The sequence below is a fragment of the Rhinoraja longicauda genome, chromosome 12 (assembly GCF_053455715.1).
Source record: "Rhinoraja longicauda isolate Sanriku21f chromosome 12, sRhiLon1.1, whole genome shotgun sequence".
Classification (NCBI taxonomy): domain Eukaryota; kingdom Metazoa; phylum Chordata; class Chondrichthyes; order Rajiformes; family Arhynchobatidae; genus Rhinoraja; species Rhinoraja longicauda.
Genome location: NC_135964.1, coordinates 25,421,973 through 25,436,781, shown reverse-complemented (window position 1 = coordinate 25,436,781; position 14,809 = coordinate 25,421,973). Strand labels below are relative to the sequence as shown.

Sequence of the window (14,809 nt, the reverse complement as noted above, 5' to 3'; positions counted from 1 at the left end):
TTATTGCTCTTATTGTTGGACTGTGGGTAATGGAATCTCGTCCAAAAGACATTTTTGGATGACAATAAAGGCTATTTTGATTCTGATTCTGATTCTGATGAAGGCCAGCATGTCATTAGCTTTCTTCACTGCCTGCTGTACCTGCATACTCAGACATCCACCACTGCATTGATACTTTTTACTGTTGTAAAGCTTGCCTTGAATCACAAAAAAACAATCTGATGGCCAACAAGAAGTGTAAAGTCGCTTAAGACAAATATGAGTGTTGCTACATTTTGCATTTAAACCTTTACCCTTGTGCATGTAAAGGAAGTTAATTTCTAAACTATTTTGTGTGAAAAACAACTCGATCTCGATTTTTTTAAAAACCCCACAGAGAGATTATTGTAGTCACTGTGAGCACAGCAGAGCGGTAGAGTTGCTACCTGATAGCGCCAGAGATCCAAGAAAGAAACCTGACTACGGGTGCTGTCTGTACATAGTTGGTACAATCTATGGCTGCATGGGTTTTCCCTCGGTGCTCCGGTTTCCTCCTACACTCCAAAGACGTACAGGTTTATAGGTTGGCTTTCGTTTAAAAAAAAGTAAATTGTCCCGAGTGCGCAGGATAGTGCTGGTGTACAGGGTGATCGCTAGTCGTGGGGACTCGGTGGGCCGAAGGGCCTGTTTCCACGCTGTATTTCTTAAGTCTAAAGTAAAGTCTAAAGTGTTGGAACCATTCAAAAGTTAAGAGAATTTAGTGATAATTAGTAGGTCAAAAGGATTATGTTGGATTGTATTAAAATTCATTGCTGATGTTATTGTGACAGATCCATTGCCATTGTGAGACACCCCTTCCATTTAAAAAAATTCACATGTACTTGCTGAGCAACAAAATAAAAAGCTACAAACTGTGGTCAATATTAGTCAGGTTTTTGTAAAACAATGCTAGGAATGATCACAGAAAGAGTACGGGCTTTAATGGTGGCATGCATATATACTCTATTATTGGCATAGATAGGGTAGACAGTCAGAATCTTTTTTCCCCAGGATGGAAAAATAAAATGCTTGAAGGCATAGCTTTAAGGTGATGGGGGGGGGGGGGGGGGGAGGGGGGAATTTAAAGAAGATTTGCAGGGCAAGTTTTTTTTGCACAGTGGGAGGTGAGTGCCTGGGAAGCGCTGCCAGGGTGTGGCTGAAGCAGATACGTTAGTGGCATTTAAAAGACTTTTGGATTTGCACACAGATATGCAAGGAATAGAGGGAAATGGGCAATGTGCAGGTAGATAAGTGATGGTCTTGGCATCATGTACAACACAGACATTGTAGGCCAAAGGGCCTGTTCTTATACTGTACTGTTCTATGTTCAATTATCGTACAATATGGTCTCAAGATAATTTCTAACATTCATAATCAGGCTTATTGAGGAGATCACAATTAGTAGATTAAGGAATATGTTGGACTTTATACTCTTAGATTTCTGAAAGATTTTGCTAATGTATTATCATAAAGGACAATATACCAAGCATTTACCCAGGAAGATAATTAACATTCATTGACACATTAAAAACTGAAAGTAGTCATTAACAGTAGGGTGTTCCCACATATATATTGGGTTATTTTATTAACGAATTTGAGGTATTAATATTGGTTTTACAGGTTTAGGGTCTTGATTCAGATATTACCCAAGGTTTTATGATGCTTGTTGCTCCTCTAAAACATGTTGAGTTCATATCCATGCTTACAAAACAGTGGCATTGCAGCATTACAGTAATATTATCATCTGATCACTAGTAGATCGTATTGCCTTCCTTATATTCCGCATAACAATTAATCTAATATTTACCTTTTAGGCTTATTTAATTCACAGCAAGCGTACTTACAGTATATATAGGCATCACATTATTCCACTAAGAGAATTTAACTATTTAAAAATAATCAAATAGAGTACACTTCCTCTGATTTGATATTATCAATCATTGTCCCATATTCTCCCTCTTATTCCGTTCTTCCCATCCAAAACCACTCCTTTTGTTCTTTCTGGCAGTGTTTACAATTCGTATAGGTTAATTCAAAATAAATGAAAATCCACCCTGATTTTGTCACATAAACAATAATCTGTGCAGAGTGAATTCGTGCCGTGTTCACCAAAAAATAAATTAATGGTTTTAATTGGAAAAGTCTTTAGTTGTACAAATGGTTCTTGCAGGAGTGGCCTTGAAACATATTCATTTGAAGACACATCCAATGAATTCTACTCGAAGTGCAATACCATTGTACCAGGTCTTTGGAACAATGCGGATGTATTTGGCATAAATTGATGGACTGATGTAGTTTTTCTTGTGTCCATAACAATTGGAGTTTCCAATGAATATCTGTAAAATAAAGACAATCTATATATTACTAAAATTCTCTGTTTGTTTGTTTATTCCCCCCCGGATGATCGTGCCTTATCTTTGTGCCCCCGTCACACGTTAGCGTGACAGTTTTAGGTCCACCTTACTCACCATTGTCCTGGGGTGTGTTTTACCCAAGTTTCATTCAAATTGGTCTTATATTTTTAAAGTTATAGACATTTTAAAGTTTAAAAATTACCTTTTCAACTTACGCTGGCGGACTTCAACGTTCGATGTCACAATGGGACATGTCCGAGTGACGGGATTGGCGGCCAACAAGGGCGGGGGGCCCCAATGGCCGCTAGGGGAGGGACCCGCAAGAGTGACGGGAGTGGCGGCCAATGAGGGGGGGGAGGGGCGCTGAGCCGACGAGCTGCCGCTCACTTTAATAAATGCACTCCCCCCCCTTCCGGGAGGACGAGCTGCGTTTTTGACATCAGTCCGCACGTGCGCAGTTGGGGCCCGTCGATCTAATACACATTCTCCCCGACTTACGATGCTTCCACTTACGATGCTTCCCGTTGGGTGGGAAGGGCCGGCCATGGAGGACGCGGGCAGTCCGGCGATGGCGGCGGCAGTGCCGATAGGGGTAGTGGCGACGGTCGGGGACGATGATCATGAGCAGGACCAGGAGAGCCGGCAGAGCGCACAGCTCGATGCCGAGGCGGAGGCGGGGAGGCCGCAACTGAAGCTGCTCCACCTGCTGCTGAGCCGCATCAAGGGGCTGATAAAGGCCGACCCTGAGGTGACGCTGGTGAGTCAGGAGGCCGTGTTCGCCATCGGCAAGGCCACCGAGCGATTTGTTGAGGTGATTGCCAAGGATGCAAGCAAAACACCAAACTATCCAGCGGAAGGACTTGAATAAGGGCGTAGATGCTGCAGATGAATTTGCATTTTTGGAAGGAACTCTGGGGTGAAATGAAGAAGGGTTTGAGGAGGCCAAAGTAACTCCATTGATGGAGAACTATCTTTAGACATGCACATTATATATGTATATTTTGTATAATTTGTACGTGTTGTGTGAATAACTCTGTGATTCCAGTTTTCATAAATGCTTTTATAAATGTTAAATAAATTGAAAAAAAACCGATGCTTCAATCTACGATATTTCGACTTTGCGATGGTGCAAACAGCAGCGATCCGTAGCGAGCCGCAGCTCGCTTCCGGCCGCATGAGGGGGGGATGGAGCGGGTGAGGGGGGCGGGTGGGGAGGGGGGCATTAAGGGGTGTTGAAGGGGGATGGAGTGGGTGATGAAGGGGGATGGAGTGGGTGAGGGAGGGGGGTGAGGGGAGTGGGGATAAGGAGGAGTTGAGGGGAGATTGAGTGGGTGAGGGAGGGGGGTGAGGGGAGGATAATGGGGGGGTTGAGGGGGATGGAGTGGGGGGAGGGGAGGAGAGGGGTTGAGGGGGATGGAGTGGGTGGGAGGGGGGGATGGAGTGGGTGGGAGGGGGGGAGGGGGGATGGAGTGGGTGGGAGGGGGTATGGAGTGGGTGGGAGGGGGTATGGAGTGGGTGGGAGGGGGTATGGAGTGGGTGGGAGGGGGGGATGGAATGGGTGAGTGGGGGGGAGGGGAGGATGGGGGTTGAGGGGGGATGGAGTGGATGAATGGGGAGGGAGGAGGGGGTAAAGGGGGTTGAGGGGGGATGGTGTGGGTGAGTGAGGGGAGGGGAAAGGGGGAGGGAAGGGTGCTAGACTAATGTAGGAGGTTTAGGGGTTGAGGGGGGATGGAGTGGGTGAGTGGGGAGGGAGGAGGGGATAAAGGGGGTTGAGAGGGGATGGTGGGGGGGAGGAGAAAGGGGGGGGAGGGTGCTAGACCAATGTAGGAGAGGTTTAGGGGGTTGAGGGGGGATTGGGTGGGTGAGGGAGGGGGGTAGGAGTGGTTGAGTGAGGGGTAGAGGGGGCAGTGAGGGGAAGGGGGGTGGGGGGGGATGGAGTAGGTGACGGGAGGAGGGATAAGGGGGGGTTCAGGGGAGATCGAGTGGGTGAGTGGGGGGGGAGGTGAGGAAGGGGAGGCAATAAGGGGGGGGTGGAGTAGGTGAGGGGGAAAGGGGAGTGGGGGGGAGTGGAAGAGGAAAGGGTGCTGGACTAATGCAGGAGAGGTTTGGGCCCAACGGGTCCACTTGATCTAGTATCTATTAAAAATAATAAATTTAATTGGAATCTTTGAGTAGAAAAGATACTTCCATAAATTTTCAAACCCAACTCTTTTGTAGATATGTAGGAAGGAACTGCAGTTGCTGGTTTACACCAAAGACAGACACAAAATGCTGGAGTAACTTAACGGGTCAGGCAGCATCTCTGGAGAAAGGAATTGGTGACGTTTCGAGTCGAGACCCTTTGCTCTCTCCATCCCTCCCCTCATCCTAGTCGTTCTGCTAGTTTCACTGTTTGTATCCCTCTTCCACAGCCAACAATGGACTATTGTGGGCTCCTTGGCCCTCAATGCCAGATCTGATTTGTTTTGTACTTTTTCATACCTCTAGTTTCCATCTCCCCCAGTCTGAAGAAGGATCTCAACCTGAAACGTCACCTATTCCTTTTTTCCAGAGATGCTGTCTGACTGCCGAATTACTCCAGCATTTTGTGTCTATCTTTTGGGGATATACTGAACTGAGTGTTTCCTTTCTCCTTGGATGAGGGTCAAGTGAGACAGTAAGATGTTCTTCAATGACATTAACCATGAACTAAGCTGATACTTCAATTTAAAGACGCAAAGTGCTGGAATATCTCAACGGGTCAGGTAGCATTTCTGCAGAACATGGATAGGTGATGCTTCGGGTCTTTGTCCCGATCCCACCTATCCCCGATCCCACCTATCTTTCAGCTTTCTCCCCCCCCCCCCATTACAATCGGTCTGATGAAGGATCTGAAACGTTGCCTATCCATGTTCTCCAGATATGCAGATGCAAGGAATTGCAGTTGCTGGTTTACAAAAAGAGATACAAAGTGCTGGAGTAACTCGGCGGGTCAGGCAGCACATCAGGCTGAGGAAGGGTCCCGACCCAATACGTCATCTATCCATGTTCTCCAGAGACACTACCTGATCCATTGAGTTCCTCCAGCACTTAGTGTCTTTATCACGAAGACGTGCAGGTTTGAAGGTTTATTGGCCTCTGTAAATTACCCCTGGTGTGCAAGGGGTGGACGAGAAAGTGGAATAACATAGAACTAGTGTGAATGGGTGATTGATGGTCGGCATGGACTCAGTTGGCTAAAGGGCCTGTTTCCATGCTAAACTAAACTATTGTACCTTTTTATGACTTCATTCTTCCTCTTTAGGTCTGAGCAGACCACTTAATTGTAAATGTATTTACAGATGTATCTGATATAGAGGCCCGGTAAGCAGACTGGCTGTGGGTGGGAGTGCATGGTCTTGATGGTGGAGTGGGCCGCTGGAGTACTTAAGTATAGTGATACTTGTACTGAACTGTATACAAAAATAAATGTCACTGTACCTCGGTACATGTGACAAATAAAGTACCCTTGTATTGTTATTTGCAATCTACTTGCAGGCTGCGTCTAATTTACCTTTAAATATATAAATATTTTGCACACATGGGAAAGTGCTGCTTATGTACACCAGTACTGAGAAACCATGTTCAAGGTACAAACCAACCTTTGCACCTCTGCTTGACTGATCTGCATATGGCATCCATATATCTCCATCGTTGCTAAAATGGACTGCGTAACTTTGGACAAACAACTTGGTTGCAAGGGACTTGGCGCCTTGTGTAATAATGCCATTGATCTTCATTTTCTTCAGAAAATTAACCTGAAGCCATTGGTTTTCGTCGTCTTTCTGGGTTAATAAATAGAATATTGAAATTAGGCAGTGCTTTTTATTTATTAATACCTTTTTGGCATACAATGCAGCAATATCAACGTTTACAGTAACCTCCCTTTGTATCATTCACCAGTTTCAGAAGGAGGTAGAACATTCTGACCTTGGGTGGAATTTCTTTTCATTTCAAAAATAAACTTTATTCAGAATGATAAAATATATATACAAAATAAAAGCTGTACATCTTCATACATTCTTAGTATCTGTACATTCAATAGTGTCGTACTCAGTAGTGTTCGCACCTATCATAAACAAACCACCCTCGCCACCCATGTGCCCTTCCTGGGGTGATATCCCTTCCCTTATTTAAGGAGTATCTCCACCGTCTCTGCCCTCAATGTCCAGCAGCGGGAGGACCCTAGACTGTGGTCCTCCCCCGCAGAGCCTTGGCGTTGGCTGCACCAAGCTTCAGTGTGTCCCTCAGCACATACTCCTGCAGTCTGGAGCGGGCCGGTCGGCAACATTCCCTGACCGACATCTCGCTCTGCTTGGAGATCAACAAGTTCTGGGCAGAACAAAGTGTTTTTTTCACCAAGTTGATGAACTTTGGGTGAAATTGAAGCCCACAAGTATTAAATTCCATCCTTGCCAGTAGCTCTCCAACTTCCTCTACTGCCTTTATAGTTGTGGTCAATGTCTTGTCCCTCTTGCCATGACCACAGGCTTGCTTTCATCTGTTTGACCACTTACCTTGCTAATTGTTCTTATTCATTGTATGCAATAAAACAATCAACCAACTTCACCAATGACATGTAAAACTTGTGCTTACCTTTCCAAAGCATTTGAGTATTAGATGTAACAATTTTATTTACCAAACAGAGGCACCTTGTGTTAAGTGCTTGAAAAGCAGCAAGTAATTCATATGACAGCAGTAAATTTGAGTGCGTTATTCCAAAAATATCACCACGTAAATCAAGCTTTGGTATTAAAGGAACATGTTATTTCAAAACCGCGTAAATCAAACACGTATATCAATAATTGGTATTAAAGAAACATGTTATTTCAAAAACGCATTAATCAAACACGCATAAAATGTGAGGTGCTTGTATTTCTAAATATCACAAGGAACTGCAGATGCTGGAATCTTGAACAAAAGGCACAAAGTGCTGGAGTAACTCAGCTGGAGAATGTGGACAGGTGATGTTCTGGGTCAGGACCCTTCTTCAGACTGTAGTAAGGGGAGAGAAAGCTGGAAGAGAGCTGGGGATGAGATAAAACCTGGCAAGTGATTGATGGATACAGATGATGGGGTGGGAGTGGAATGACAGATGGGTGGACGAAGGCCAGAGATGAGAAGGAGACAAAAGACCGTGAGAAAAGGAGAGAAAAGCAGTGAATTGTGAGGCCAGAGGAAGGAATGTAGGTGGAATGGGATGAGGGGGAAGGGAAAAGGGGGACATAATAGTGGGAGAAATGGGTGTGAAAGCATGTGGGGCACGGGGAAGAGAAAGGAGGAAAAAAAAGGAGGGGGGGAACGTTAATGGTTAGTTATCTGAAATTCAATTCAATGTTCATTCATCAATAGACAATAGACAAAAGGTGCAGGAGTAAGCCATTCGGCCCTTCGAGCCCGCACCGCAATTCAATGTGATCATGGCTGATCATTCACAATCAGTACCCGTTCCTTTCTTCTCCCCATACCCCCTGACTCTGCTATCTAGCTCTTGAAAGCATCCAGAGAATTGGCCTCCACGGCCTTCTGAGGCAGAGAATTCCACAGATTTACAACTCTCTGATGAAAACGTTTTTCCTCATCTCCGTTCTAAATGGCCTACCCCTTATTCTTAAACTGTGGCTCCTGGTTCTGGACTCCCCCAACATTGGGAACATGTTTCCTGCCTCTAACTTGTCCAATCCTTTAATAATCTTATATGTTTCAATAAGATCCCCTCTCTATATAATCTATATAACCAAAAGACAAATATTACCAAAATGTGTTAGATTATTAAATATTTGCAGTTTTTGGACCCATATCTGAGGAAAGATGCACTGGCGCTGGAGCAAAAACTGCAAATATTTAATAATTTAACACATTTTGGTAATATTTGTCTTTTGGTTATATAGATTATATAGAACGGGTCTCTTTCAGAATGGCAGGCAGTGACTGGTGGGGTACTGCGGCTCGGTGCTGGGATTGCAGCTATTTACAATATACATTAATGACTTAGATGAAGGGATTAAAAGTAACATTAGCAAATTTGCGGTTGACACAAAGCTGGGTGGCAGTGTGAACTGTGAGGAGGGTGCTATGAGGATGCAGGGTGACTTGGACAGGTTGTGTGAGTGGGCAGATGCATGGCAGATGCAGTTTAATGTGGATAAATGTGAGGTTATCCACTTTGGTGGTAAGGAATGTCCAGAGGAGGTTTACGAGAATGATCCCGGGAATGATTGGGTTCAGTTCAGTTTAGTTTATTATCTCATGCACCGAGGTATGGTGAAAATCTTTTGTTACGTGCTAACCAGTCAGCAGGAAGACAATACATTATTACAATCGATCCATTTACAGTGTATCAATACATGATAAGGGAATAACGTTTCGTGCAAGATAAAGTCGGCAAAGTTCGATAAAGGATAGTCTGAGGGTTATCAAAGAGATAGATAGTAGTTCAGCACTACTCTCTGGTTGTAGTAGGATGATTCAGTTGCCTCATAACAGCTGGGAAGAAACTGTTCCGAATCTGGTAGTGTGCGTTTACACACTTCTTCACCTTTTGCCTGATGGGAGAGGGGGGAGAGGGGAGTCAAGCGAGTAGCCAGGGTATGACTCGTCCTTCATTTTGCTGCTGGCCTTGCCAAGGAAGCATGAAGTATAAATATAAGCATTTGACAGTACTCGCTGGAGTTTTGAAGGATGAGGGGGGACCTCATTGAAATTTACCAAATTGTGAAAGGCCTAGATACAATGGATGCGGAGAAGATGTTTCCACAAGTGGGAGAGTCTGGGACCAGAGGCCATAATCTCAGAATGAAATGGCACATCTTTGAAAAGGAGATGAGGAGGAATTTGTATCGTCAGAGGGTGGTGAATCTGTGAAATTCATTGCCACAGATGGCTGTGGAAGCCAAGCATTGGGTATTTTTAAGGCAGAGATTGACAGATTCTTATTTCACAAAATGCTGGAGTAACTCAGCGGGTCAGGCAGCATCTCAGGAGAGAAGGAATGGGTGACGTTTCGGGTCGAAACCCTTCTTCAGTTCGGGTATCGGGGATTATGGGGAGAAGGCAGGAGAAAGGGGCTGAGAGGGAAATATTGATCAGCCATGATTGAGTGGTGGAGTAGATGATGGGCCGAATGGCCTAATTCTTATGAACTTATGAACTTATAAATAAATAAAAGCCATTTTTAAATTAAATTGAGCATTTCGATAGGAGCCAGCAAGAGAAGCAAGGTTCATTTTCCCACTTACATACGGTCGCCATGCGTTGAATCTACCCTGCAAGTCCAAGCGTGCCAGGCCTGACGACCAGGAACGCCACCAGTTGGTCTGGACCGATGAAGCCATTATCTGATCATTTGAAATATTTCCTTCCTTCATTCCCAAGGGATGAGAGCAGTCTGTAAAACAACACGCATGTGTGAATAAAATATATATTTTGTTAGTTTAGAGATACAGCATGATTTTTTTAGTTTAGTGTAGAGGTACAGCGCAGAAACAGGCTCTTCAGCCCACCAAATCCGTGACGACCAGCGATCCCCACACACTAGCACTATCCTGCACATCCTCGGAACAAATCACAATTTTACCAAGCCAAGTAACCTACAAACCTGTGCATCTTCGGAGTATGGGAGGAAATCGGAGTTCACGGGGGAAACCCACACAGGTCACAGGGAGAATGTTAAAACTCCGTACAGACATTGGAAGGTAATGATAGATCAGCCATGATTGAAAGGTGGAGTAGACTCGAAAGGGCTAAATGACCAAATTGGGCTCCTATGACATGACGTACTTATGACTTATGAAACAGGCCCTTCGGCCCACCGAGTCCACACCAACCATCGATCACCCGTTCGCATTAGTTATATGTTATCCCACTTTCTCGTCCATTACCTACACAGTAGGGGCAATTTTTACAGAGGGCAATTAACCTACAAACCCGCACGTCTTTGGGATGCGGGAGAAAACCGGAGCACTCAGAGGAAACCTACACGGTCACCTACACAGGTAGAACGTGCAAACTCCATACAGACAGCACCCGAGGTCAGGATCGAACTCAGGTATCTGGCGCTGTGAGGCAGCGGCTCTAGCAGTTGCACCACCGTGTGCCCTGCTAAATAAATAATTAAAACCATTTTGAATCTACGTTTCACTGATGAAAAAAATATGTTGAACTACATGATACGTGTTATCTAAATGAAACAGTGAAGAAATGAATCTACTGTTGTATATTCTCTTCTATGACCTAGACTGACAGACAATGATCACACATGATCCAGAGTTTGTTGAAGTCAAATTATGTTTGACTAACCTGCTGGTGGCACAGTGGTACAGTTGCTGCCTCACAGCACCAGAGACCCCGGTTCAATCCTGACTCTGGTGCCATCTGTACAGAGTTTGTATGTTCGCCCCGTGACCGCATGGGTTTTCTCCGGTTTCCTCCCACACTCCAAAGGCATACAGGTTTGTAGGTTAATTGGCTTTGGTAAAAGTTGTAAATTACCCTAGTGTGTAGAATAGTGCTATTGTATGGGGATCGTTGGTTGGCGCAGACCTGGTGGGCCTAAAGGCCTGTTTCCTCGCTGGATCTCCAAACTAAACTAAACTAAACTGAAGCTTATCTGAGTTCTTTATTGAGTGCTTTAAAAAGTATCTTCATGTAGATAAGGACTCGCTAAACTTAAGTAGTTTTAAGTTTTAGACTTGGAAAGATTGTTGGAGCTGCTCCTTCGCAGCAGCAGCGGCCTAGGTTCGATCCCGACCTCAGGTGCTTTCTGTGTGGAGTTTGCACGTTCTCCCTGTGACATAGAGCACCCGAGGTCAGGATCGAACCGGCGTCTCTGGCACTCTGAGGCAGCAGCTCTACCCGCTGTGCTGCCAAGGGATTGCATACTTCTCGAACACTACCCACGTGACGGTACGGAAGAGGGAAAATGCGGAATAACAGGAAAGTTTACTTGAATTATACTCACAGTCTATTTCACATCCATACAATTCCATGCGAAGAGTTGGTCTGACGTTGAAGGATGTTGGATATAATTTCAGATATCTTGCGATAATAGGAGGGTTGAACTTGTTAAACTTTACATCTGAACTATCAGAATTTCCGCCAAAAATCTTCAAGGGGATCCCAGAAAAGAAACAACTTTATACAGGGATTGAGAACACAAATCAATTCAGAAAATAAAGAAGCTGAAGGCAAGTTGTGGTGATGAATTTCTGCCTCACAACCAGAGGTACACTTAAACATTTGTATTTATATACATATTCATTATATATATATCAATATAATACCTATAGATTAATATCAATCTATATATTTTACTTATATAATCATAATTTTAATTCACACTCACATATATAATTTACTTTCATTTTGCTTATGAGTTTAGTTTACCGAGCGAGGTACAGTGAAAAGCTTTGTAGCTTGCTACTTTAATTTACTCACTTTAATTCACACTCACTTCCTGCTGTCACTAGAAGTAGAATTTCATACGCGCCTCCTCTCGTTCACACTTTGTAATTTATACTCACTTGTTTGTGGCTTCTGCTGTTTCCTTTGTAATACCTCCAATTGTTCCCGTCCACGCTGTATGTGATGTAAAAGGCCCTGATATACTGCTTTACAAACAATGCACTTGCTCCTTGGGTGGAGATCTCAGTGACAACAATTGGCCTCTCCAGGTCCACCTGTGGTATCACAACATTGAACACACATTGACTGAACCAGACAGGAATAATGACACCAGCTATCAATACATTGCTGAACCCAGTTATGCCAAATATATTGCAAATATGCACTCCGGCAAATCTACTGTTCTTTCGCATAGATTGAATGCTAACCTCGTCTCATTGTCCACCAAAGGTTTAAGCATAGGACACAAAACAGGACAGGACAAGAATCGGCCTTTTGGCCCACAATGTCTGTGCTGAACATGACGCCAAGACCAGAGAAGGATCCCAACCCAAAACGTCACCTCTCCATGTTCTCCGAGATGTAAAAACAAGGAACTGCAGGTGCTGGTTTACCAAGGAAAGACACAAAATGTTGGAGTAACTCGGAGGGTCTGGCAACACCCCAGGAGAATATGGATATGTGACGTTTCGAGTCGATACCATTCCTCAGAAGTCAGTCTGGTAGAAGGCTTGTAGAATCTATTTAGTAAATTTTCATTAAAGACTATCTTCCAACATCTATTGAAGTTGGATTAGACAAATACAGTCACCGAATGATAACAGGTAGGAGCACTAGATTGTGCATTTGCTTGTTGGTGGCACACTTGGTGTTAATTTATGTGGTTGGTTCTGTAGGAATAAGTATTTTCTAAGTTTCGTTTAGAGATACAGCGTGGAAACAGACCCTTCGGGCCATCGAGTCCACGGCGACCATTGATCACCCATTCACACTATTTCTGTTATCTCACTTTCTCATCCACTACCAACACACTCGGGGCAATTTACAGAGGGGCTAACCCGTGCATCTTTGGGCTGTTGCCGAAACATGGAGCACCCAGGGGAAACTCACGTGGTCACAGGGAGAACATGCAAACTCCACACACAGACAGCACCTGAAGTCAGGATCGAACCTTTGTCTCTGGCGCTGTGATGCAGCGGCTCTACCAACTACACCACTTAAGTTGAGAATTTTCTTTAGGAAACAGGTTTCCTGTGGAGCTGGCGAGCAATATTTTAAAGGGCCGAGCCCGTGACTATAGGGAAGTTTAGGATGAAAGGTGCAATGTAAAATTACAGCTTGAAAGCACCCATTGCTCGAACAGGCAATCAATGGAATTCCAGAGGAGATTATTTATTGAATTAAGTAAACTGATAGATTGCTGAAATAACGTGATATGGCCATAGACCCATACAGCAAGGAAACAGGTCCTTTGGCCCAGCTTGCCCACACCAACCAAGATGCCCCATACTGGCCAGTCCCAACTGCCCACATTTGGCCCATAACCCACTAAACCTTTCCCATCCATGAATCTGTCCAAATATATTTTAAATGTTGTTAAAGTACCTGCCTCAACTACCACCTCTGGCAGCTCATTCCATACCCCCATCACCCTCTGTGTGAAAAAGTTGCTTATTAAATTTTTTCCCCCTCACCTTAAACCTATGATTGCTGGTTCTTGATTCCTCTGTACGGGATAGAAAACTGTGCATCCACCCTATCTATTCCTCTCAGCATCTTATACGCCCCTATAAGATCACCCCTCATCCTCCTGTGCTCCAAGAAATAGAGTCCTAGCCTGCCAAATCTTTTGCATTACCTCAGGCCTTCAAGTCCTGGTAACTGTGGTGTTATTGCAATGTGCCTTTAAGACTACACAGGTCTATTGGTAGGGGGTCATCAGAGGGAGGAGCCCGGGGGAGCAGATGGCGGTTGAATAAACACTCGTGTAAAAACACAGTCGGACTCACTGTATCTTTTTAAAGAACACAACATGGTGTCAGAAGTCCTGTAGGGTGCGTGAAGTGTACTTTGAGTCGAACAACTATCGTTTGGAGATCGGTGACGGCAAAAGAGAAAGAAGAGTGCGACATACAAGACGACAACGCACAGAGAGCCCCGGTAGGACCAAATGCTACATTTAGCATCCAGCCTCCGGAGTCCTTCGACTTTTCAAAGCCGCAAGAGTGGGCCAAATGGATACGGAGGTTCGAAAGGTTCCGTCTGGCAAGTAACTTGAATGCCAGCTCCGAAGATAATCAAGTTAACACGCTGATTTATTGCATGGGAGATGAGGCGGACGATGTTCTGCGCGGGTTAAACCTGACAGTAGCACAAAGTGGAACATACATAGGGGTGCGCGATGGCTTCCAACGATTTTTCATAGTAAAGAAAAATATAATCTATGAGCGTGCCAAGTTCAACATGCGCAGGCAGGGAGAACATGAAACAGTGGATGCCTTTGTCACTGCGTTCTATGCGCTGGCAGAGCACTGTAACTACGGGGTGCTACACGACGAGCTGATACGCGACAGGCTTGTTGTCGGACTGATGGATAAGCGGCTGTCCGAACGTATGCAGCTTGACGCAGAATTGACGCTCGAAAAGGCCGTCAATATGGCGAGGCAGAGTGAGGAGGTGAAACGGCAACAATCTTCTCTGCGAGGTGACACCAGGACAGAGACAAGTGATGCTAAATCTGTGGACAGAGTGTATAAGAGCAGTAGTAAAGGTGCCAAAAACAAACCTCACCAGGCTTATGGCCACCAACTCAAAACACACAGCGCCCAACACAGCAGGGGGAAAAGTGTACAGTGCCATAAATGTGGCAGCTCTCCGTCCCATCCAAGGCAGGATTGCCCGGCAAAGGATGCGAAATGCCATTTATGTGGGAGAAAGGGACACTACAAGCGTGTGTGTAGATCACCCAAAACCGTGCAGGAAGTTGAAGAGGACGAGGATGTTATGTTCCTAGGCAG

At 44.8% G+C, this 14,809-nt stretch overlaps 1 protein-coding gene and 1 pseudogene across 1 annotated transcript in view; one reads left to right on the top strand and one right to left on the bottom strand.

The window, feature by feature from the left end:
* Positions 1-1,569: 1,569 nt before the first annotated feature.
* The window catches only part of f5 (coagulation factor V), a 65,460-nt gene continuing 52,220 nt past the window's right edge, over positions 1,570-14,809 (bottom strand). The window contains exons 21-25 of the mRNA XM_078409226.1: positions 11,912-12,067; positions 11,350-11,494; positions 9,629-9,777; positions 5,993-6,175; positions 1,570-2,354 (exon numbers count right to left, since the gene is read on the bottom strand). Of these exons, the coding sequence (XP_078265352.1) occupies positions 2,208-2,354; positions 5,993-6,175; positions 9,629-9,777; positions 11,350-11,494; positions 11,912-12,067 (780 nt within the window). The 3' untranslated portion in view covers positions 1,570-2,207. The remainder of the gene's footprint in view (positions 2,355-5,992; positions 6,176-9,628; positions 9,778-11,349; positions 11,495-11,911; positions 12,068-14,809) is intronic.
* LOC144598627 (DNA polymerase epsilon subunit 4 pseudogene) lies at positions 2,805-3,292 on the top strand (annotated as a pseudogene).